This window comes from Daldinia loculata, assembly GCF_022478755.1.
Source record: "Daldinia loculata strain CBS 113971 unplaced genomic scaffold F4817scaffold_16, whole genome shotgun sequence".
NCBI classification, from domain to species: Eukaryota; Fungi; Ascomycota; class Sordariomycetes; order Xylariales; family Hypoxylaceae; genus Daldinia; species Daldinia loculata.
In genome coordinates, this window is record NW_026054870.1 from 248,082 (window position 1) to 272,020 (window position 23,939).

General features: G+C 47.0%; 4 protein-coding genes across 4 annotated transcripts; all 4 read right to left on the minus strand.

Moving 5' to 3' along the window:
* Nucleotides 1–460: 460 nt before the first annotated feature.
* On the minus strand, nt 461–2,587 carry F4817DRAFT_60554 (Pex12 amino terminal region-domain-containing protein). Its single transcript, XM_049307683.1, has one exon. It carries the CDS (start codon nt 2,428–2,430, stop codon nt 1,132–1,134), a length of 1,299 nt encoding a protein of 432 aa, XP_049160365.1. The 5' UTR covers nt 2,431–2,587; the 3' UTR covers nt 461–1,131.
* A 397-nt stretch (nt 2,588–2,984) lies between these two features.
* F4817DRAFT_314594 (uncharacterized protein) lies at nt 2,985–4,767 on the minus strand (the record flags this gene model as incomplete). The annotated part of the gene is made up of 4 exons (XM_049300425.1): nt 2,985–3,237; nt 3,306–3,453; nt 3,509–4,415; nt 4,510–4,767. The coding sequence occupies 4 exons, from the start codon at nt 4,765–4,767 to the stop codon at nt 2,985–2,987; spliced, it is 1,566 nt and encodes a 521-aa protein (XP_049160366.1).
* Nucleotides 4,768–5,905: 1,138 nt separating this feature from the next.
* F4817DRAFT_60646 (fungal-specific transcription factor domain-containing protein) lies at nt 5,906–9,726 on the minus strand. Its single transcript, XM_049307684.1, has 3 exons — nt 8,948–9,726; nt 7,981–8,883; nt 5,906–7,917 (listed from the first exon to the last, which is right to left on the minus strand). Exons 1-3 carry the CDS (start codon nt 9,283–9,285, stop codon nt 6,015–6,017), a joined length of 3,144 nt encoding a protein of 1,047 aa, XP_049160367.1. The 5' UTR covers nt 9,286–9,726; the 3' UTR covers nt 5,906–6,014.
* Nucleotides 9,727–19,087: 9,361 nt separating this feature from the next.
* F4817DRAFT_314596 (mitogen-activated protein kinase HOG1) lies at nt 19,088–20,693 on the minus strand (the record flags this gene model as incomplete). Its single annotated transcript, XM_049300426.1, has 9 exons — nt 19,088–19,163; nt 19,249–19,432; nt 19,487–19,565; nt 19,615–19,971; nt 20,038–20,137; nt 20,196–20,239; nt 20,298–20,427; nt 20,525–20,572; nt 20,638–20,693. The coding sequence occupies 9 exons, from the start codon at nt 20,691–20,693 to the stop codon at nt 19,088–19,090; spliced, it is 1,074 nt and encodes a 357-aa protein (XP_049160368.1).
* Between the last annotated feature and the right edge of the window lie 3,246 nt (nt 20,694–23,939).

A 23,939-nucleotide genomic window follows, 5' to 3' on the forward strand; every position in this document is an offset into this window, starting at 1 on the left:
AAGAAATCTCGAACGCCATCGACGTCTGCATATCGAAATCAGGACTGCCATTGCCATTCTGGGCCCGGCCCTTTTCGATAATTTCGCCTCCTAATCAAGAATACCATCCCATCGTCATCACCTTACCTATCTACGTACCTTAGGTACCTACACACGCGCGTCTGTCCGCCACTATCCCATCCGAGCAAAGCAATAGATAGCGGTAGCGAGCGTCTTCGCTAATTCTCGCGAGTCTTGCCAACCAACGGCAAGCAGCTAGGGCGTGGGTACTTTAGCCATATTAACCAGTTACCCATCGCGTGTCCGGGAAAAAAGGTCGTTGGAGCCCCGGGACCCTGAAGTAGTTAGGTGAGACTCCCAATCTTCCCACCAGACCCAGACCCAGACCCATCCCAGCGCCCCGGGTAATAAGAAAAGAGACAGACGGTGCGAGCAGGGTATCCGTGATAGCAGCCGGTCTAGAATGCCTCGCTCAGTCCAGATGTCAGGTTTTAATTTGCGGTGCGCGAGACTGGGTCAGTCTAAGAAGCCTTCCGACCCAGTGCTCGGGCGTGCATTGTGGACAGTTTTGTATCAAAAGACTTGGTAACGAGTATATTCCTAGGCCCGTTCCGACGTGCTGCGTCGGCGACGAAAGCGTGGTGTTTATTTCCGCACCGAGTCTAGATCTCGTCTTGCTTCTATTTATGGAATATGTCGTTTGTCGTCGTAGCTCTAATCTCCCTTGTCGGTGAGTAAAGCAAGCCTAGACCAACGTAATCGGTCCATTACCGTCTGAATTGCTTGCATCATTGCAATTATAGACTGTCGAAGAGCTTTGCAAATGATTGACAGCTCTTCTGGAGCCATCTGCAGACTGCAGTACCAATAGACGAGATTACTCGTTCGTTGTAAGAAGCTCTAGTCGGCATCCATGGCTTATTGAAATAAAACCGGCCCATCTAGACGGATGTCTCATGGCGATGGGCCTTGACAAATACATGTCGTTCATTAATAGTATACCTCAAAACCTCATGTTGTTTACCAGATACTCCCCCTGGCCCGTAGCCTTTTTTTAGATGCTACCCCAGACGCCGGTGCCTGACCCAATGACACATGCAGCTGCAATATAACCCAGATCTCAAATCTTAATCAAACCATGATACGTCTTAGACCCTCCGTGCCGCCGAGGACCCGACGTCCTGTCACGGCACATCTACCCTGGCCGCTTTCCCACTTGCCGGCTTGATCGGCCATAAACTCCTCCTGTCTCTGATGTGAACCTTCGAGCCACCTATGTATGCAGGCATAGCAGTAGACCACACCCGTCTGGCAAGCCGTCGCCGTCGTGATTTCGTCTTCGCAGATGGGGCATAGCTCAGAATCTTCTGGCGCAGGTACGGTGAGGATGGGGAGCAATGATGGAGTAGCAATTGGCGCATCCTCTGCTGACGCTATCTTAGGTCGTTCCTCTTCTTCCTTCTTACTCTTCTCGTCGTGACCCTTCTGGCCCTTCTTCTGCGGTACCTTGACTCCCAACGCGGATAAACCAGACACGACAGGTGGCGGTAGCTCGAGGTTCTCGGCAGCCTTCCTCGACAACTGCTTCGCAAAGTCCGATGTATACCACCATTCGAGGAACTTCAGCGCAAATATGCTAGTCGGTAGTAGGACTGACAAGCTACTTAACAACCTCGGTCCCATTACTCTCGGGTTAAGGAGACTGGCAGCCGTAAGGGGTGGGTTTCCCGCCTTTGGCTTGCCTAAAGCCTCAATGGCCTGGAAATCTGCTCCGTTCATCCTACGCATCCTAGTGCCGATAAGCCATAGGAATAGATTGTGGTATTTACTGCCGTCAAATAGATATGCTAGATTGAAGGCAATGATGCTGAAGTAGTAGGCGGCGTGTACGCTCGGATAGATATTACGTATGAACCACTTGTAATAATGTAACAGTCGCTGCTTAAATGTCGGATTCGCAGGCATACGGGTATAGTTTGCACCGAGAAGGGCTCGTGGCGCTTCGATCTCGTGGCTCTCGTCCAGCTTCCGCTTCAGGTACGGCAGACCAACCATAACAGCCAGATTCTTCCAGATATCTTTCTCGCTCAGCTTAAGAGTTTCCCGTACCAGCTCCGGAGCGCGGGCGGTAGCGCGAGGGACCTCTGCCTGTAGCGACTTTTCTCGTTTGAGGCCATAGAAGTGTTCAGTAAAGCTGCCACCGCGTGTTCGTAAATAGTGGCGCTCGATAACGAGCATTGCGAGCGCGTAAAGCTCATCGAAGGAGTTGAGGGCACGTAGTAAATAACGGGGGTATCGATGAGTCGCGACAGTGAGAAGGTATCGTAATGTCGGTGGTAGAAGTGAGTTGAGCTGTTGTTCTGAGAGTAATTCAAACAATGAGGGTTTCTGATCGTCGAAGGTGCCCCGAAGGGCTGTGACGAATTCCATCCTGGTTATTACTAGCGTAAGCTACACCTCAATTGTCTAGGTTGGTTGATTGTTAAGAGCAGAACATGTTTTGTAGGAATTAAGGAATTATTTAAAATGTAGATTGAAGCACAAGCTGACGAGACACGACCCAATCCAAATAACAATCCAAGTTACATTACTCGGTACAGGATCGACAAGATGCCGAGGTTGACGTAAAATGAAAGGAGCTCGGGCCATAACTGTTGCTTATCTAATACACTAGTTATAGATATTACAGGTAGGTACCTACCTAAATACCTCGATAGTATCAATCCCGCCTCCTGTCTACACAAGACTGTCACAAGTTGTAATATATATACCTTAGGAGGTATATATCTCTATGTGATTGAATGAATTACTCCTACGACATTTCTAATTTATAGCCATAGGCAGAATAGGAATAATACATACCCGAGCATCAATAAAATATATAGAAGGAATCATTGTAAAGCAGAGCATACCTCTCTAAACTCCAACCAACCACACCGAACTTAGAAATAGGACAATAATATAAAAGAGACCGCACGAAAAGTCTAGTTATCCGTCCACGTCACCCAAGAGATGCCCGTGATTTCCAGCTCAAGTCCAGGCTCATCTTCCTCATCTTCATCGTCGTCTGACCGGTAGGCCGGTCGGTCAAATTCATCCTCGTCGCCTAGCTTATCGAGGGAGGTATCGTGGACACTGGGTAGGAAATTCTGCATAATCTCGCTGTATTCTGCTGCGATATTGTCCGAAACCTTCCAAAATGCACTTGGACCAGCTGGGCCATGTGGATCGAAATCCCTAGGCGTCTATTTAGCATACACACGACACATAGGTAGGCAATAGCAGCTAAGGTCCAATTGACTTACTTGTCAAACCAATTACCCAATACCCCCTTAGAGCTCTTGACTCCACCGATCTGGACACTCTCACTACGCCATCTCTCTTCACCGTTGAAAATCGAAAAGGTTGTCCAGTGTACCTCGCCTTCACGGGTCAAGCGAACGGTGCCTTTTTCTCCAAGCACTTATTAGCAAATTTAGATGTCCTGGAAGTGAAAAGGGGAACGTACCTTTCATACCTCTCAAGTCTGAATTGGTATTATCATCATAGCTATCGTCGAGCGACTGGGAAATTCCCTTGAAATGTACAACTGGTAGTTCTTGTCCGTCCTCGGGCCCAGGGGGCTCGATACTAGTCACGCGAATCCTCATAAGGATTAGGCGCGTGGCCTGGCCGACATCGAGAGCAGGTCGAGGAATATTCCGTGGAAGTTGTGCGCCTTCGGCGAAGTTATATATGTGAAAGTCTGTATAGTCTAGGAAGCATACTATGCGTAGCCAAGTCCCTGTGACTCCATACGGGTCCTGGAGTTCCAGCGGATTTGGGACTTCCAAAGAATCCGGCTTCCGCGAGATAGGATGTGGTATATAGCTTTGGGGCCATGTTCCTGCGAAAGGTGAGTCCCAAAAGCTCCTACATAGTGGAAACCTCACAAGGCCAAGCCTCCGAAGGTTCGATCCGATCACGATCATGATGGCTTCGGCTTTCTCCCAATCCACACGGTCTGTATCGTCGTCCATAAACGGGCCCCATTTCGTTTTTTCTGTATATCGTCGTAAGTCGTATACCACAGAGCAGGCATACGGGCTCATCTTGCTTTCTCTCATCTGATGGGACTCTGGCCGCGCATATAAAATCGGCACTCCAAAAAGGCAGTGTAAATGTGCGCTCTTCTGGTGGTCCGCCTGTACAGATGAGATGTGGTTATCCGAACAGATGCATTCCTTGCGGGCGCGCCCGAAGATGGTAGACCGGCATAAGAAGGCAGATTGGTTAGTCTCTTCCTTGAATATGGAGCGCAAAATTTCAGTGTTACGGGATGCCAGATGGGTTGTTAGCGGGAATCGCTCAGTATCGGTAGCAGCATTCTGGAGGAAAGACTTGACCGTGTCATAAACGAAGGAGAGTTCGTTCTTCTACGCAGGAAAGAGTTAGACATTGAACAATTTTGAATCACGAGTCAGCTAGGCATAGTAAATGCAAGCATATGAGGTTCGAGAAGTATCGTACCTTATCTTGGACACGATCTCTTCGACCTATACCCTGTAAACGGACGACATCGTGAACTGCCTGCGTCCAATTCACAACTGGCTTGTTTAGAGGATTATCATAATTGTTAAGATAAACAATCCTGAAGAGTGAGGTATTCCCATTGACAATATGGTAGAGATTCTTGCAAACGCGGGGGATCCATCCTAAGTCGGAGGGTTCGACATAGCCGAGAACATGTTGCACGATCTCAGGTGGAAGTTCAGTTAAAAGGACCATCTTTCTGACGTATACCAGAGGGCGAGAGAGGCAATCCCTCTCGCTCTCTCGTTTCTCCTACCAAGGTTATGATAACGGCTCGTGGAAGTTTTGCTGACCGGGGTTCGATGAAGGTAAAGAGGTGGGGAGTTGGATGATTACCTTGGGTACGATTGGGAATTGCTGCAAACTAGTCCTACCTCGGGATTAATAATTATAACCTTATACATTAGGTAGGTACTCGGATTTAACGCAATAGCGTGCCTTCTACGAATAACCCATTGCGCCATTGCCCTTATTAGGTTATTTAAACCTAGGTAGGCAATTCCAAAAGTCCGGCTCTTGCCCGCTTGAGCTTAGATATCGCTTTCCTATCACTGTCGACATATGACTTCATAAATTTAGATGTATACTTGTACCTATGGAACCCGCGGACTTTACGTACCTACCTAAATAATCTACTCAATTAGCCGGCAGCCAGGGCCTCACTTTTGCAACAGCTACTATACGTACATGATACAAGGTCACACTATCCAACAAGGATATACCCAACTGCACTTTTACTAGTTTGTACGGGGTATTAAACCCCCACGTTCCGCATTTCCAGCTATAATAGCTGGCTCGCACTACGGTAGTAAAGTCCCGACAACTCACGATAAAATGCAATGAGAATTCTGGCATTGGCAGAAGTATTATAAATTCAACACTCGTGCTTCTTTTCGGACGGCGTTAATGCTACGTGCAATACCCGAAGGATTCTAACTCGACCGACGCTATTTGACCTTCCTCGGGCACCAACTGCTCAACTGAACATGTCGGCACTTAGACTGCAGAATATCAAGATGAAAACTCCCCCCCCATATTCAAAATGATGATGAGTATGCCTCCGCATGCTTTGCAACGAATATTCGAATAATTTTCGCCGGTTTTTGCTAGATCGTGTATATATGTATCGATCGGCAGTAAATATCACACAAATGCGACAGCGATGTGGTTGTGCGACACCGTTACGTCGTGTTGGGTATATGATGCGAAGTCGCTGTTTTTGCATAGTTACAATAATAAAAAGTTTAAGGGTCCAGATACTCTGGTAGACGCTATGATCTTCGTTAAGAAATGTTTTCGATGTCGCTTGTCCATAATCCGTTCCTCCTCGTACATCAGTTAGCCATCTTCAGATTCTCGTTCATCATGCTTCCGTATACTCCATGTTTCTTCCTTTTTGGGCAAGGGTTTTTTGTTTCGTATTTTATTTGCAATGGGCTTCGCTAAACCACAGTTGCGCCACTGTTGAGCTGGATACAATTGCTCAGCAGTGTTGCTCCTTCGTGCAGCAGCTCCCACCGTGTCGACTCGAAGGAGTCCTTAAGAACTATAAGTAGAGTACTGTTGTTGTTGACACCCCTCATACCCTTGAGATCTTCTGGCGACGCCACCGAACCAACTCTCAATAGGTACTCGCGCATCTGGCTCATTTTCTCCTCGGTAGTATTCGGAATGGGAACTCCGGGACAAGGGCCCTCCAGCGCGAAACCGTAGCACCATACAACCAATGCTGCGAAGTAGAGCACCCATGGCCGGTTCAGGAGGACGTCATCTCTGGCTAGATACATCAGGATACCCGATTGGTGGCTGTAACCCTCCGAAGGTGATCCTGCATTTTCAGGGAGCAAAACTGAGCATAGGAATTTAGCAGCGTAAAATGTGGCATCGCGAGCTTTTGCAGACGGCGCCCAGAGGTCCTTCATTCGACGCTGCGCGCTATTTAAATCCTGTGTACCGATCGCTCTACCAAGAAGGCGTTTGGCGCGAGCAAATATCTGACAGTCGACGATATCCACGTGCATTGCCATGTGCGCTAGATGATGTAACACTGTCCTACTTTCAAATACCACATTAGCTTCGTTCCGCTTGTCGTAGCTATACGGATCGACCACCGTATCAGCGCGTTGCAGCGACTTGTCGAAGTCTGTCTTCCACGAGTCGAACGCTTTCGTAAGTGTTGATCGCCATTTGTCACGCCCCCCAAGCGCTTGTTGCACGCCGCCGCCGAGCGAGCTGACTTGCAGGTCACGTTGGTTCATATGCCAACTCACGCTTAGCAAACCTGCCATGAGGATCTGTCGGCCGAAAGGATTCGTCTGTACTTCATGCCCCGCAAGAGTCCGCTTGAGTCCTTCGAGGAATGAGATAGGCTTAATTCCATTAGACATAAGGTTCGCCTCGATCCTACCAACCTCAGCGCCGCTTGTAGCCTTCCATAGCTGATCGTCACAAGGGAGGGGCAAACGCATTTCGTGTGCCACCATCACGGTCGAATGCCCAAACATCGTAGCATGAATCGAATCGATAAGAAACGCCGCAAACGCCGCACGTCTGGTAGTCTCGTTCGTTATCCAGTGGTTCCACCACTCATCCGGCGTATGCGCGAGCCCCGAAGTAGAAGAATGCCGAGAACTATTCGCCCCCGATTTCTCATCTCGTGGGTTTGGCGGTGAGTCGAGAGCAGATTTCCCAATCAGGGCCCTCCCTCTCCGCATGAGCGTAATGGTGGTCGCATGGTGGATGTGTGCTCGTTCATGGAGCTCCCTTGTCGAGTACATCTTCTCATAAAGCTCCAGTAATAACAGAGTCTGGAAGGCCCAGATCTTCGCCGGCGGTCGGCAATTCACGTCCATGAATATTTCCCACCTTAGGTGCCACGCAAGGAAGTTAGAGAGTTGAGATCCAGCCATGATGACCTTCGGCCCGTGCGTTCTATCTAGGCAGGCAGCACCTATTGCCATCACTGCTATTAACAACAAATTCGGCGTCCTATCCGGCGAAAACGTCGGTTTGTGGAGAATGGGTATCTGATCGCTGAAGTGAATCCAGTAAGAACCTATATACTGCTGCATCATCTTTCGGCTTAACATGTGATTCTCATCACTTCTGTCACCTTCTAATATGCTTTCTCGTTGACGCTCCACTGGCGCATGATCGTTCTCGTGGAACCTCTCCTTAATAAAGTCAAAAAGCTCTTGGCTCTTTTCTTCAGATAAGAGCGACTCCGGGAGGTTCGGGTCAAGAAGATTTGTGACAGCCATGACCTGCTGTGGTTGGTTAGACGGCGGAAAATATCCCAGAGATGCACTTTCGTAATACGGCATGCCATATTGATGCTCCGCATAGCTAAATCCGGCCATGTTAGTTCGAAGAATAATATAAATCTTAAAATCAGCCATTGATACGTACTTAGCATATTGATTTGGTGGCATTACATGGCCCACCTGTGGCGACCCGTTAGGATCATTGGTATTAAAGAGATATGCAAAAAAGTCTTCGGGAATAGCAACGTATGGGGACTTATTCAAGACGCCGTCACTGCCAAAAATTGGAATGGTAGTTTGCGTTGCCATCTGATCCAGCAGCACCATCTCACCATTTGATTGGGAATGCGAATGGTCATAATCGTTAGAATTTTGTGGTGCATAAGCTTGTCCAGATTCCCTCGGCATGTTACCAGCAGTTGTCGTCGCGAAATCTGAAGGGGGTAAGGTAAAAGGTGTTAAATTTTGCTGAGTGACGTATGGCATCGTCGGGGCAGACTGAGGGGTATTGGCGAGATGCCCATGATAGTTGCCGTGCTGCGTGGGAACTGGCGATAAAACACCATAAGGGGCACCGACGCCGGTTTGGATTGTCGGTCGTGGAGGGCCTGAAGGAGAGTGGTGCGGATGCCGCGCACCATGAGGAGCGGAATAACCCTGCTCGTGATGCATATAACCGTCAACTCCGTTTGGATGACCGACATGAGAAAAGTTCGCGGGTGGTGTATTTGATATCGGAGTATAAGGGGTACCGATGGTATCTTTTGGTGACTGGTATTCATAGTGAGCTCCGCGTCCTTGAGTATAGCTTGGCCCGAGTCTATCGGAATCGGGGGAAACGGCACTGGGCGTAGGGTACGGAGGTCTTACGTTGTCGACGGGAGAAGACTGGCTAATCAAAGAATCTTTCCGATTCAGCGCAGACCCTTTCGCAGTATGGCGATCCTTATGACGGTTACACAAGTCGAGTCGGACGAACTGGCGCTTACAATCCTGAAAGTCGCATCTATATATCTGTTTCGGCGAATGATTCAATTGGTGCCGATAACTTTTCAAATTCCGCCCAGTCAGTAGAGCAAGTATATTAAGAATTAGTATTCTATAAAACTCACAGATGTTCGGCCCTTGAATAACTCTTGCCGCATCCCTCAGTAGGACATTCGAATTTCTTATCTAGACCTTTGCGACTCCGTCTCCGCTTTCTCACGGGACCATCCGAGTTTGACGAATTACCGTTTTTGGTGTCACCGTCGCCTGCCTGGTCGCTGTCATTGCCATCGATATCCTTGTCAGGAGAGCGACTCCGGCGACGCCCTCGCTGCGGGTCATCTTCATGCTGGACGTTCTGAGGCGGCGTCGGCTCCTGGACCTCGGTCATGATGGGGCTCGATCGCACGAAAGGTATAGATGGTTTAACGTCTATAAGCAGTGCGGGGAGAACAGAAGTCATGTTCCATTAAAGCATCATGGTCTTGCAAAGAATCGTAGCGCTTCAATTCCGGGCCGCTCGCGGTGAATGTGTCGCACCCCTCGTGGAGCTTCCTGTCGCACCTCGAACAGAATAATAATTGGCCAGTAACGCTTAGTCGCACGCGCACACCCTCTCTCTACCTCTCTCTATGTGCAGTCCTAAGTAGGAAAGTATTGGACTAAGAAGCCACTCCAAGACGCCCGTTGGTGCCACAGTCGGACGATCTATGTGTGTTACAACGGAAGACCCAAACTACTGCAGGCGCGCAAAGGGAGAGAGGGACAAGCAAACGAAGAGCAACTTGGTTTTCCCGAATAATCGGCTGCGCTAAGAGCTAACAGTGACGATGATTTAAGACGACCTCGAAACAAACAACATGGCCCAAATTAGAGAATTGTGGTGCGGTTACCACATAACAGTCCAAATCAAGGAACTATGTACCGAGGGGACTATATCTTGAAGGAGTCGATCGCCGGGTAAGGTAGTAAGCGGGAGACGGAGCTGGAGCTGATTCGATGCGAAGAAAGGACACGCGATGTTCGAGCCAGAAAGACATAGACATAGACATGGACTATCTGGATTTACCTGGAATGCCTAGGCCGGGAGGAAGATGAAGATGATTAGTCTTTTAGTTCTGGGGGGGTCCCACGTCTAAGGACGGGATAGAGAATTCGAAATTTGTAAATGCCGCCCATTGCGGTAAATTGCCCATGGAACGGAAGGCGCTCTTTTAAGGAGCCCAGTACACACCTAGCAGCCTATCCTCGTAGGTGGCTAGGTACTGGTAGTTACCTTAACGAAGCTAGCGCGTCTGGGCGGGGTTCAGGTGCGATGCAATTAAGTGGGAATTTTCGAGGCAGGATGTAACACCGAGGACGAAGGAAAGTACCAAGTTGGGTATGAAGTGCGTGGTGAGGTACATAATCTAGTAGGTTAGAGTACAATACCTCGGATACCCAAGTATGTACATATGTACATGCAGGTAGGGGGAGGGTCCCGGAGTAGACTGGAGTCCAGTGACAAGACATGGGGGAGTCTTGATTTGTATGTAGATGCAGGGAAACGACAAGCGGGAAGGCCAATTAGCTACAAAATAGTAAATAGCAGCACGGAGCACACTATGCGCCGTTCGGGATTGGCTAAGAATTTATATAACAAACGATCGGGACAAATACTAAAGTCGGAACTACCTGTACCCAGTTGAAATAGAAATACTAGGTATTGCTAATAGATAGGTATCTTTAAAAAAGATAATAACTGAATTCGAAACCCGCCACAAAGTGCTGTGCGCTATATGTGTAGGTATATACCAACTAACAACATACGTAGATAGCTCATATATCAACACACATGCTAGTCGGTAGTAGACGGACAGGTCAGGTATATACGAAATACAGATTCTTCGAAAGTAAAGATCGGTTAGGTACGTGAACCAGGAAGACGCTTATATATGGTAGAGGCAAAGAGAGAATCTATCCGCGCTCGAGTACCTACTTGCTTAGGGTTCCATTGCAGAAAGGAAAAGTCTCGGACTGCACGTTGCTGCGAAGACATGACACTTGACAAGGGGCCTTGACTGGTCCGCCTATGAACAGGAAGACAGGGGAGAGGGCTATTGTCGGAGGAGAAGGAATGAGTGTGTGTTGGTGAGCGGGAAGAGGTCGGCGAAGATAATAATGCGGCACCAGAACTTGGTCCGAAACCGTCTGTCTAAGTCGCACGCGAAACCGTCGGACAAGTAGGACGATAGGTCGGTAGGACAACGGAGGAAGGGTATCAACTAAGCTAATGAAAGAGACGCATATGAAACATACCTAACTAAATGACAGCTTCTTACAAACTATCATGTACGAGCGATCTCTAACAATACCAACAAATGCTGCACGGTAAATCCTTCGTCTGAAGTTGCCCCCCCGAACGACCCGGGTCTGGCCGGTATTGATCGGTATTTGCTACAAACTAGCGGTTAAAATCGATTGAGGAGAAGTGGACATTACGAAACACTCGTGTGATGATGAATCGGGTGAAGCGGCTGAAAAGGGGAGTCGTAGCGGCGGAGGGCCAAATTGCTAAAATAACAATTAAAAGACCCAGAGAATAGGATCGCAGTTTGGAAATGTGGGAGAAGGCAGAAAATCGAGGTGGGGGTCCTCATTCTTAATAGCTGCTAATATTTGAGCACATATGACCATTTCTAACTGGGATAATCCAGCTAGGATAATAGGAAGGATGGCTCGCCCGAACTGTGGAGTGCAGTCCCCTGTACGAAGCCAAGACAACCACCTGCGTCTAATAAATAATAAATGCATGGATCGTTATATGTAAGTATACACATGACGCTTGTATGCCTCTCTCCATTCGATCGTATAATCGTATTTTGGGGGCGAACGGCACACGAGAGTCAGGAAAATATGACGTGTATGCATACACACAAGCTACCCCGACCTGTCAATCATTTCTTTTAGCGTTGGTTATAGAAGCATACGTTGAAGTCTGAGTTATTCGTTACTTACCATCAACGTCTCCAATTGCGAAGAAAGTCCGCAATGACCTCCAGAAGATAATATCAAACCTTCAAGATACCCCCCCTCACTTTTACCACGGAGGAAATTCATAACCAGGAGAGGAGGAGAATCAAGCAATTTGAATGGCACTGATAGGGTCGGTTGATGTTAGAACTCTTCTTATAGGTTAGCGACTATGGCAAGCGAGGTAAGACGGGCCTTCGACTCCGTCCAGGTGGGATGTACTTACAACAAGCTAACTCAGAGATTCTTAGTTAATCCTTATTTAACTCTAACACAGAATCTATAATTCAAGTCGTAGCTTGTATTTGATCGCGTGTAGGTTGTTGCCAGCCGGTCATGAGTACATAACTAAGTTATTTACTTGCCCAGTACCATCTATCATTCTCGAAGTCTGAACTTGACAAAAGTCCTGACTTATGTATTAGTGACTTAACGCTTTGCTGAATACTCCGTGGGTATATTAGATGTGTGATCCAGTCGCGTGGAGCCCTCCATTCGGAAAACAACCAAACCATTAGCGCCAGTGGTTACGAATTATCTACGAAGACACGGGATAAATGTGCCATGGTCCCTTGCTGCTCATGTCGTCTTACCTACATCATAAAGGTACCTACGTGGTAGTAGACGTAGCTTTTTTTACCGTTAGCCCCGCAGCCTAATATACCTATATATGATATATTTATATACGTATCTGCAGAGTGGGATGACTGTAGGTAGCAGTGCAAGGTATCGCTTTGGGATATTATAAAATATTATATAGGTCTAGCATGGGTTAAACGCCTTGAAAAACCATTGACAAATAGTAATGTCATTCAAGGTACGTAAAATGTAGACTCATCGGGCTGCGCCGAATAAATATTTCGTACATATTTACATATAGTGCATTGAATATGATGTAGGTACATGAGCATGGGATTCGCGGTGGCTTCAAAACCAGGGAACCCCAGGACAATAATCTAGGTTTGTGGGGACTGGGGTCAAGCCGATTGATTGGTCGATTTCTCCAGGTCTTGGCAAGATTTGGCTGGGAATACATCTACTACATAATGCATTAACGCGTGGATCATTATGCACGGGATGCATTGGGTTTCTACACAAGTTCCACTATGCAGCCTAAAAACGCTTTCCTCCATCTCCATCACATCTCTCATAAGACAGTTTAAAGTCACGAATTGCAAGAAGAACAAGAAGCAATATTGCATAGCTCGAGATACTCAAAACATATGATCACATAACTAATAAGAAAATAAAATAAAGTACGGTTATAACTCTTGTAAGTCTACATCGTGATCACGAGTATCAAAATGACTCTTACATAGTGCTCGTTAATATCTTCCAAACTGGGGTCAAACCTGGCCACAATATACCCTTAACTGTTCTCGGTCAAGGGTCATTTTCAGCTGGATGACGCTAGCACCATGCAGAGGGACATCGTGAGCAACTACATACATAACCGCCTAGCCACTACGCCAACAGCTGACACCTTAGGAAATATCTATTCATTGGCGATGGCTCTTTACTTTGCCCCCCCGCGCCCCCCATTTTTTGCCATCCTTACTTAGATTGCAGAGCACGAAACCCCAAGACCATTAGATCATTGCCGTCATCAACTGGAGGGCGTGCCGTGGGCTCGGTAAGCTCAGGGTCCAAACTGGCGGGACGCTTGCGTGATCGTATTGATTTTAAGGATCGGTCGAGGCATTAGACCAAGGAAGTGGTTCCAAGCGGCTGGCAACTTAATAGCCGCATTATTCCTTCACATCATCTAAAAGCTCGACACCGTCCCTAAAACTTTTAATGTTGAGACTTGGTCACAGAACCCTCGGTTAGTCTCGCTACCCAATTAGGTCAGAATCTAAGAAACCCAGGATCAAGGCGACATTTATAATTTGGCTAGGCAGACAAGGTTCGTAGGTGGCCAAGGACTTAGACAGGGCTCAGATCCGTAGTCCCCGTACCAACCTACAACGAAGGATGTATGGTTAGAAGATCAGTGTTCACAGATGAAGCAAGTATCGATGCGGCGACTACGCGCATCTCACTACAATACGAGAGCCATGGTACAAGTAAGCTATGTTACATCTACATACATAAACCATAGCATAAATCGAGTATAGTGCAGTCTGCAGGTAACCCCGCAGGTGTTCACTTTGGCTAGAAGGCAGAAAAAGCTCCCGTGGAGGGTCGTGTCGCAGCAGCACGTTTGGGAAAGCTTCTGGAAGCTAACGAAGAGACGCACGGAAGCGTCGGAATTGCCCATTCGGCTCAGTCAGATTCCTCTCGGCATCCCAGCCAACCCCAGGTCGATGACCTGCCTGCCGGACTCCCGTTCATGGATCCCTCCATGATCCATATGTACATACAGATCCATTGCCCAAGGCGGCCGTTTTAGCAGCTGATCAACTGGCACGAAGATGATTTGTTAGTTCCGCCAAGGGGGGCGGGCGGAAGCGGTAGTAAGAGGCAAACAGAAGAGAGGCAAAGACTTCAGCCACAGGTAAGTTGGCAGGGAGTCCGGCTGCAGGTCGACGAAAAGGGGTAGTCGGGGAAGGAGACGAGTCGCACAGGGAAAAAAACTGGAGTGCATGATAGACAGCTCAGCACACCAATATGGCAGTCTCTTATTATTTGAGGTGGCAGCTGGGTGGGAAGGTCGGACAAGTGAAGTCGGGCCACGATAGGTGCGCTCTCTAGTCTCGGCGTAAAAGAATTATCGGACAATCCGTAGTGGAGGGTAAGCAAGTTCGTCCGTTTCTTCCATCTGTCATAACGGCTATAGAAGTATCGTTCATTTTCTATTTTCCGGTGGTTTCTATTTAATAATAGTTGCAACTCCAGCAAGACCAGGGGTAACTCAGCGGACATCGCTATCACCTACTATAACCAGTTTTATCCCCCATTAGGGGCAGCATTATACCCAGCAGGGCCCGTCTGCAGTTCCATCGCATATGCCTCCCTGCCAAGGAAAGGCGAGTAATGGTGCTGACAAACCGCATAGCGCTGAGGAAATTCTGTAATTCCACGTGCCTAGCTTACGTCCAGTTACGACTCTGGAACTGATTTTCGGATAGAGTCTAGAGTGAGGCTCATGATCGGCATCCCGACAGACGTTCCCCTTTCCTACCGCAGCCCTGCTCGGACGGATGAGATCTTGGTGGCTATCTAGGTATCCACCACCCGTGGGTAACAGAGATCTTCCCCTATGGTACCTCCTAACCTCCTGCATGAAAATCCGAACGAGGCAGCGATGACGACCGCTTAGAAACATCTCTGACGCCATCATTTCTCTTCGGCGTCCGAGATCTACAAAGGCAGTTTTGGTAGCGAATCTTTCATGTACGAGAATGCCGAAGCCCGTAAGCAACGCAGTCGACGGTTTTGTGGAAATGATATATCGAAAAGCCCAGGCCTTGGCACCGGCCGAACGAGGTGGCCGAGTCGAAATGTATCGGATCTACCTACCTACTCCTTGCCTACTCCGACGGAAACCATCGCAGTTGACGTAAGGCCGATATCTCATCCCCGTAGTCAGGAACCATAGTGACATCGTCTTTGGGGGCTGACCGCTAGATCAACTTTAAACCGATTAAGATTTTCTAGAAATATCAAGGATCATCTAGATTTCGGTGACGATGTAAGTATTGCCATCCCCTAGCAACGGCTGTATAACGAGCCATCCAAAAGTCGAATTATATACACTGTGTCTTGAGCAATCCTTTTTCATGCTGTCTTGAAGACTGAGTCCATGTCTTCACCGAGGTGCCGTATGGTTTGGGGGCATCCCGCAACTAAGTGGATAGAAAGCCACTGGGGTCTATTACAATGCAGGCGTTGCCATACATGTCTACCTCCTTTTAATGTACATCTAACCATATTATCTAAATTTATAGCTAAGACTTTTGTCCTTGCACTTGGACGATGGACGTTTTTGTCATACGTACCCCTTGTCTTTTCCACATTTGGACTTACTAATGTCTACTCCAGTTTAGGTGACCGCGTCAAAAGTCGTCCGAGACAACTAGACGTACGACCAGGTGATTCGACACCATGGTCAGGTTCTTCATATGCCATATAGACCCAACGTCTAGCGTATGTATATCGATTACGGAATCAAAACGAGTCGGTCACGGAATAGGTAGGTCAACCCGATGTAGGTTTAATTCAATCCAGAACACCGATAGAAACACGAAACTCGAAGCAGAAAATTTTCTTCCTGAACGATCTAGGATATGTTCTAGAAGCACGGCTTATCCCGAACCTAAAAGCATTTTTTTGCTTCGCGGCAAATATGCACATAGGTATTCACGTGTGCTGGAAAGCGCTCGCTTAACCACTTGGAACTGCGGTATCGCTAGGCTAACTATAGTTATAATCTATAATCACCAGATAGGGTATCTAAGAATAGATTAACCGCCGTAAAAACATGGCTAGTAGAGAAGGACACTTCGGTATTGGAAACGGGAGCAACTTTTTTCTATGAAGCAACAGTACGAGGACTGCCCGGTATCTACTGTAGCTTATAATATTATACTATGAGAACTACTTAGTAGGTCCTTCTAAGTTTAAGACTTTCATACTAGTAACTAAGCTGGTCATTCGTCTACAGATATACCTGGTAGATAGGATCAAGTCGAACGTTAGTTATGCTGGGAATTAATGCAGTCCGCTTTCTAACCCCTAAATCCCTACGTCTACAGCCTCCGGTTTATCGAGGCGTCTTATTCTAACGTATATGTATATTTCTTTTGACGGTAGTTGAGTAGAATGCTCTCAATATTCGCCTGGATCCTAATTACCTAGCATAGGTGTATAGGCAAACGTTCACTACATATCTTATTTTACTCAGGTACCAGTTAGCCTTTGTATAACGTACCTCAAACCAGAGATGCTATAACCGCCATGGTAGTTTGAATTCTCTACTGAATATCTACATCATTAGAGGCGGTGCTAGCCGCCCACGCCCCCTTTTTCTTTTTCTTTCACCCCCACACTAAAACAAGACATTCCCTCAGCTAAAGATCGTGTTTTCATCAGATTACATCACAAAACCCGGATATGCAGCTTGAGATTTCGCCTTAGTTAGTCGCCCAGAATCTCTTGAGTAACGGTTTTGATCACATGAAGGACCAGTAACGAATACGCCAGTGAAGGAGACAGGAGCTGGATCCGGATATCAGCATTGAATATATACATCCTTGCATCACATACTGCAGTCAGACACAACCGATATGAGTTCAAGTCCTACCTCGAGAATAGATTCCCCAGCTTTAGTGGAGGGATCTCTCTCTTTTACTCTTTTACCTCCTTAAAACAGGCCAATCCGATGCATAACTTAGTCCTGACTGTTTCCTAATCTGGCAACCGCAGCATTGGTGTGCCTGATTCTAATGAAGATATGAGTGCTACGTTTTATGACGTATTCCACGAGGTTAGGCCTATTACTATGTGTATAACGCTAGAATCGATCACCGCAAGGGTATAAAGCGTGCTAACCAATCTGAATAATGGGCAACAGAGTACAGTACATTTTCATTAGAGTGGGCTTCGAAGTATTATTAACTTGAAACTAACATATCATCTAGCCTTTGTAAGTCGCATCTCAATCGGTGGGAACTTAGACTGACCTACCCCCTGACTATGGCTATCATACCAGGAGGATGAAAGCGCTTTGATCGATACCAATCATATATTCTCCCCAAGCTAAATTTCTTCGTCGATACACAAGGCCAGAGTAAAATATGTGTCCTCGGTGAAGCTATCCCAACTTCTAGTACTCCTAAGCAACCTTGGAGTCTACTTGCCTAGGTAGTTTCGATACCAAGAACACGTAGTCAGTGCCTAGTAACACGCCTCACAGCCCACCCTTAATCGGCAACGTCTTATTTCTACACGAAAATGATCGGATAGCCCCGTTTAAGCTGTATCACCCTAGAGGTGGGCGTTTTGAATACTATCGAAAATAGAGGCATATATCACGACCACACTACTTACCATAGAGTCTACCCTGAAGAAGCAAACAGCCCCCCCCCCTATAAAGAGTCCCGTGGGGAGGCTAAAGATTACCATCTCAACTTGGGCGTGGACAAGAGCTAGAACTATGAAGCACTCATCGATAACCTCAAGAAATTTCCCTCCTAGAGTCTCTCGTAAGAAAGATTCAAATTAGTTGCCCGAAGTCAACAGCTTAGGGAGACGCGTAGAATGCAGTACTCGTCTTATACGATCCATCTACCCCGTAGCGAATGAAGAACAAACAGTCAACTAACTACCTACCTACCGCCTATCCGTCGACGTGAAAGTCATCTCACCAAGTGTTCGTTCGATCCAACTAACATCATCCTCTCTTCAATCCAGCATGTCCTCTCTCTCTCTCTCTCCACCAAGTCCCTTCAAAGCCAAGACCATTCATCTATATACATCCCCTAGACCCTGCCGAGTAGATACACCGCCAAACCGCCCATCATCATGCACTACCATCTAATCCCCTACCCTCCTTATCATAAACCTAGACCCAACCGTCTTACCGTAAAAACGGCTTACACAGAAATCCCTTCCCTTTTCCAAGGACCTCAACATACCCCCAAGAAACACCCCATCTAAAACAAACCATCACATCATGTAACATCACCGATAAAGCCGATATATTTACGTTGGGGCTAAAGCTTTCTATTATTTTATCCCTTTTATCATATCCATACCGGGAGTATCTATTCGTTCGGCCTCATATTCGAAAAAAGGTCGGTCTGTCTCTTATTGATTTGAAAAAAAAAAAGAAGGCCCAAGCTCCTGGCTAACTGTCCCTCGCGCCTTTGAATGCTTCATTGTTATTTCGTCGCCTCGCGGCATCAAAAATTGCTTTTGACGCTGTAAGCTTGCGCATTCTCCCCTCCCTCACATATCCAATCCCGAGAAAAGGAGAATGTCCACCCCACAGCTAGCGCGTGTGCCCTCCCCTTGACCCCCGTGTTACGCTTTATATTACCGCTGCGTAGAGCCTCGCTGCTCATTGTCCATCAGCAGCCGAATGCATATCCTCATATATTCCCGTCTTTCTTATACTCCTCGCTGATGGCAAGTCTCCCCTCTCCCTCGAAGGAAATTGTTCATGGCGTAGTCCAAGCCAATAACACTGTCTCGAAACGCTAGGACATGATTCGAGTCTGGGGTTGTACGCAGATTACCTTTAACCGTAGGATCGTCGCCGTAAATTATGCTTGCCGCCTGTAGAACCGCTCTGAGAACTGCACCGCTCTCTATTGGCCGTTGAAATTATCCTCAAATCCGGCCACGCTTGACTCCATGTTGTGATAGTCAAGAATCTCCGAGTACCTGTTGCCTCGAAATTGTTAGTCATCGACGCCTCACGTGTGGTTTCGACTAGACGAATGCTAATCCAAGAGTCAAGAATACTCACATCATGATCTTCCATGTGTCTACAGGTAAATCAGCATCGTTGAAACTCCAGTCGAATTTCTCCTCAGCGACAGGTTCGTCAGTGGGGTCGTGGTAAGGAGCAAGGTACTCGTGTGCCAGCGCGTCGGCTGCAGTGACTCGCTTCTTAGGGTCGAATACTAGCATACGTTCGAGTAGATCGACGGCTACCCAACTGTCAGTAATGCTTACAAAATAGCGCATAGACTTTGAGAACAAACCTGCTGGGTCAGCGTTCTTGAACTTGTTCTTAAGAGGTTGTCGTTCCCGTTTTGGTAAAGACTTAACAAATCTCAACGTCTACACTCGAGTCAGTAAAATTCGTCAAAGGATAGGAGCGCCGACATACGTTCTCGCTAGCAATTGTATTAATAACATCATCCGGAGGAGTACCGAGCAGCTCAGTGATGATGGAGAACTGATTGACGTGGTCCTTTCCAGGGAATAACGGTTTTCCCTCTAGCATTTCGGCGAAAATGCACCCTGCACTCCAGATATCGACTTCCACGTCGTATTTCTGCCAAGTGAGCATGATCTCCGGGGCGCGGTAATATCTTGTCGAGACGTATCCGGTCATCTGGGGATCCTGGACTCGAGCAAGGCCAAAATCGCAAATCTTCAGATCGCAGTTCTCGTTGACCAAGATATTGCTAGGTTTCAGATCGCGATGGACGACGCCAGCGGAATGGACATACTTCAGACCTCGCTATATTTTTTACCCGTTAGCTTTTTACCCTCCATCACCCGCCAAACGCGAAAAGGGTACACGCACCATGATTTGGTAGAGGAAATATTGGATGAACTGCTTTTCTAGAGGTCTCGACGTGAGGAGTCGGTGCAGGTCTGTCCCAAGCAGTTCTGTGACGAAGTAGCTGGTAGGCGTGTTAGCGCATTATGGTAGGTTTTAGGCTCTGTTCTAGGCGTGCATACATGTCTTCAAGGGGTGAGATAAAGATGTCGTTGAGGGAGATGACCTGGAGACTGGCGTGAGTAATGATCTAAATATCCTCTAGGGAGACAATTTGAACTAACATTTTCATGCCTGAGGTGTTTCAGTAGCTTTAACTCTCGATATGTCCTCTTAGCTAAGACGGGAGTGCTAAAGGGCTTCATAATCTTCTTGACAGCGACATTTTGGTTTGTGAGCTGATCTTTCGCGGAGCTGCACGAGGGCAATTTCAAATTTGGTTAGTTGTTAAGGTTCTAGGATCGAAATTGTTCGGCGCAAGTGGTAGCAGTTGGGCAACGACATGACGTACCAGACCAGACCAAAAGCACCCATGCCCACAGGCTGCAGATCCGAGTATCTGTTGTAGAGTATTATGTCAATTCGGAGTCGGTTGGTAGACGGTGCTGCGAAAAGCCGGCATACCTAGAAGTGATCTCGAACGTCGTCCCGAAGATCTGAGCTCGTACGAATTCGGCCATGGCGAATAACGAGCTATAGTTTATTATAGGAGGCGGGGTGGTGAGAAAGTTTAGACGGCGATCAAAAAAATTAAGGGTGAGACGACGGAGCGATGTCAGCTATCGAAACGAGGGGGGGGGAAACGAGGGGCAGAAATCCAGAGATAGCCGTGTACAGTTAGGTTAAGTTTACTGTACAAGTCGGTTAGGTAGGGGGTAAGCGTGGCGTAGACAAGTATAGAGCTTAACGACCTTTCCTTTCTGTTAATTCTTTTCTCCTATTCTTTTCTTCTTTTTCTTCTTCTTCTTGTTCTAATTTTTGAAGGGTGGGGATAGAAAAGGTATAGAAAGGCCAAGTCGAAATGAATGGCAATCTTGGAAATGCCGTTGAGAGATGGGAAAAGTGGGATGAAAGAACAGGATTTTCCGGTTGAGAGAGTTGGGCTGTGCTGTGGATAAGGTTTTTGGAACACGCTGGTACGGCGATTCCAAGACACTTTTCCAGTGGCGATCGCGATCGAGGATTTCTATGTAAAAATAAGAAACAAAAATGCTAGACCTTTTACCTCTTAGCAAGTAACGCTACCTATGTAGGTAGTATGTTAGGTACGCTATCCACCTATTAAGGGCTACCCCTGGCCATTCGCGGCGTGGGCGTTGCGGGCAAGTCGTGACAAGTGGCTGATGCTATGCGAAAGCACCTATAGTAATGCAAAGTACTGTACATATAAACCCTCTATGGGAGACTACTAATAAGTATGGGCTTAGTCTATCGAAGAAGTACTTGTACTAAACAGATGCAGGTAGAAGAGGTATTGGAGGTTAGGAAGTCAGGGTAAGTGAGCTATCGCTCTACCCTTATGTGCTTGAATCACTAGTAGGAGAAAGTAGGCCCACTTATAGAAGAAACTACATAGTACATGTACCTATGTTAGTAAGGTATGGTAAGGTACATTCATACATAATCTCAAGTCTAACTAGTAATAAACAGGTGTTGTTTTCAAGACCGAGAGCCTCCAATAGCGAATGCGTTATTAATTTCGTGCTGTTGCCGTTGTTGTTGTGTTGCAACGTCCGTGGAAGAATATCAATCAACTAGGCTCAGTTTAGCGATAGTACAATAATATCAGATATAGGATATAATCAGTCAATCATGCGAAGAGACAATGCCATGCCATGCCGGTTAGCATGATGCACGACTACTTATCTGATGTTTCCCATCTCTGATACCTTATATACCTAGCTTGCAGCCGGTGCCCCAACATGGCAGTTGGCATGTTGTATCCCTATGTAATAATAGCGACCAAAAGATACCAGTGCATATATGTATAACTAGTTCTAGGTTATATGTAACTAGGTAACTATATTATCTATGAATAGTGACAGAAACAACAGAGTAACAGGATCAACCGCGCTTAACCCTCTAAAACTTGGATGGATCGTACAAAGAAAAAAAGGACAAAAGAAAAAAAAACTTTTTAAGGATGGGATTTAACAGAAATGCCGTCCCAAGGTTGTCCTAATATTCTAAATGCGAACTTGACCGCACGTGGTGGGAAAAATCGAGTGTCGATCTCTGCTGGCATCCGTTGATAGGTAGCGTTCGACAATATAAATTCTTGAAGTGGTGGGAAGAATGAGGTGCCGACCGGGTCTCAGTAGTTTGTTACACGAGGATCGGCCCGTTAAAGCTAGCTGTTGCGATTATATATACCATACAATATACATATGTAGTAGTAGTAAAACTAAAAGCAAGCCCGGGCTTTGAGTCTCATCTCAATAGATGAATAACGATTGACAATATTGTATTATTCCTCCCCAGAGATAAGAAACCAATGCTTAAGAGCTGTCAAGCCCGAGGCGGCACAGCATGAGGCTCTTAATTCGTGAGTTGCATTTATGATAGGACCTACAGATTGCATTGGTATCTTTCTATCTGGTGCTGCCCGAGCTCGCAAGGTTATTTGTCGAATTTGTGACAACAGCTAGCAGACGGATGTTTTTGGCCCATAATTTGCTTCATCGACGTTGAAGCGAGCACAAGCACAAGCACACCGAGTAAAGGATCTATTGGGTTCAAGATGCATAGATGCATAGGACTGCTGTAGATGTTACTCTAGTAGATGCAGTATTGCTTTAGGTTGATGAGTGTCACCCTGATGGTAGGCTAATAACGCCGACGATACTGGGTTGGCCGGCAGAGGATCCAATACTTCCGAAGACGGCTAGGGGATTAGGGGATAATAGGGGATAATTCAACGGGAATGCCATCACGTACAAGTCCATCTTCCGAATCATAGCTCGAGGAAGGCACCTCGATGAAAAAAGAAAGATGCCTGCTTTGAAACCGGCACCAGCAACCAGCAACCAATCAGTAACCAATCAGCTGTACGTTGTTCTCCTCTTAGAGACGAATGACGTCATGTCTAGTTACTCCTCCGCTGCCCCTCAATTTTGCATAGGCGCAAAATCCCCAGGTAAGCAAGGTACATCCTAGATCAGACATATTCCGTACACATCCCTAGGATGTAGACATGCATCCAATATATGCTACAGTCGGCAACTGGATCCTGCTTGATCCGCATCTCTAAGTGCGCGGGTATGCTGGTACATGTATTAACATCCATGGTAGCAACGCCGCAATAAAAAAGAATTTGTTAATGTGATTTATGTTAATAAGCCCTTTGGGTCTTTGACGAAGAGCGACCCCCAGTTGGCCAGAGACAAAGCACTATAGATGCGAAAGGCCAAGTAAAATGTCCTTCAGGATCCGACCGTATGCATGGCAGTCCTTCGCAAGGAGGCATCCGACAATCGAATTCTACGCGTACCATCGCCGATGCATGTATCCCGTCAGCCTCAACCTTCGTCCGCTTGTATGGCTATAACATCCCTATAGGGCCTATATAGGGCCTATATAGGGCCTATAGGGTCTATAGGGCACTAACCCCAAAGCGCAAAAGAGGGCTCGTGACCCGTTTTCCAGCGGCGCTAGCACCTGAGATCCTTAGGTAACGAGGCGGTCTACAAAAATTAGTACATACCAATGGAGGTACCTAACCTTGTGGAGTTGGTCGTGCTAAAAGACGGTTCCTCACGATCCGGCCAAGAGCATCTCGGCTCACCGTCCTGATTAGGTAGGTAAGTCCTACATAGGGTACAGCGGAGGAGGGGGGGAGGAGTTCGAAATGGAGAGAAGGCGCCCAGGACACGACTACATGCGATGACGTATGTTGGTTTTCCTACTCTCAATCGGAGGATAGACCG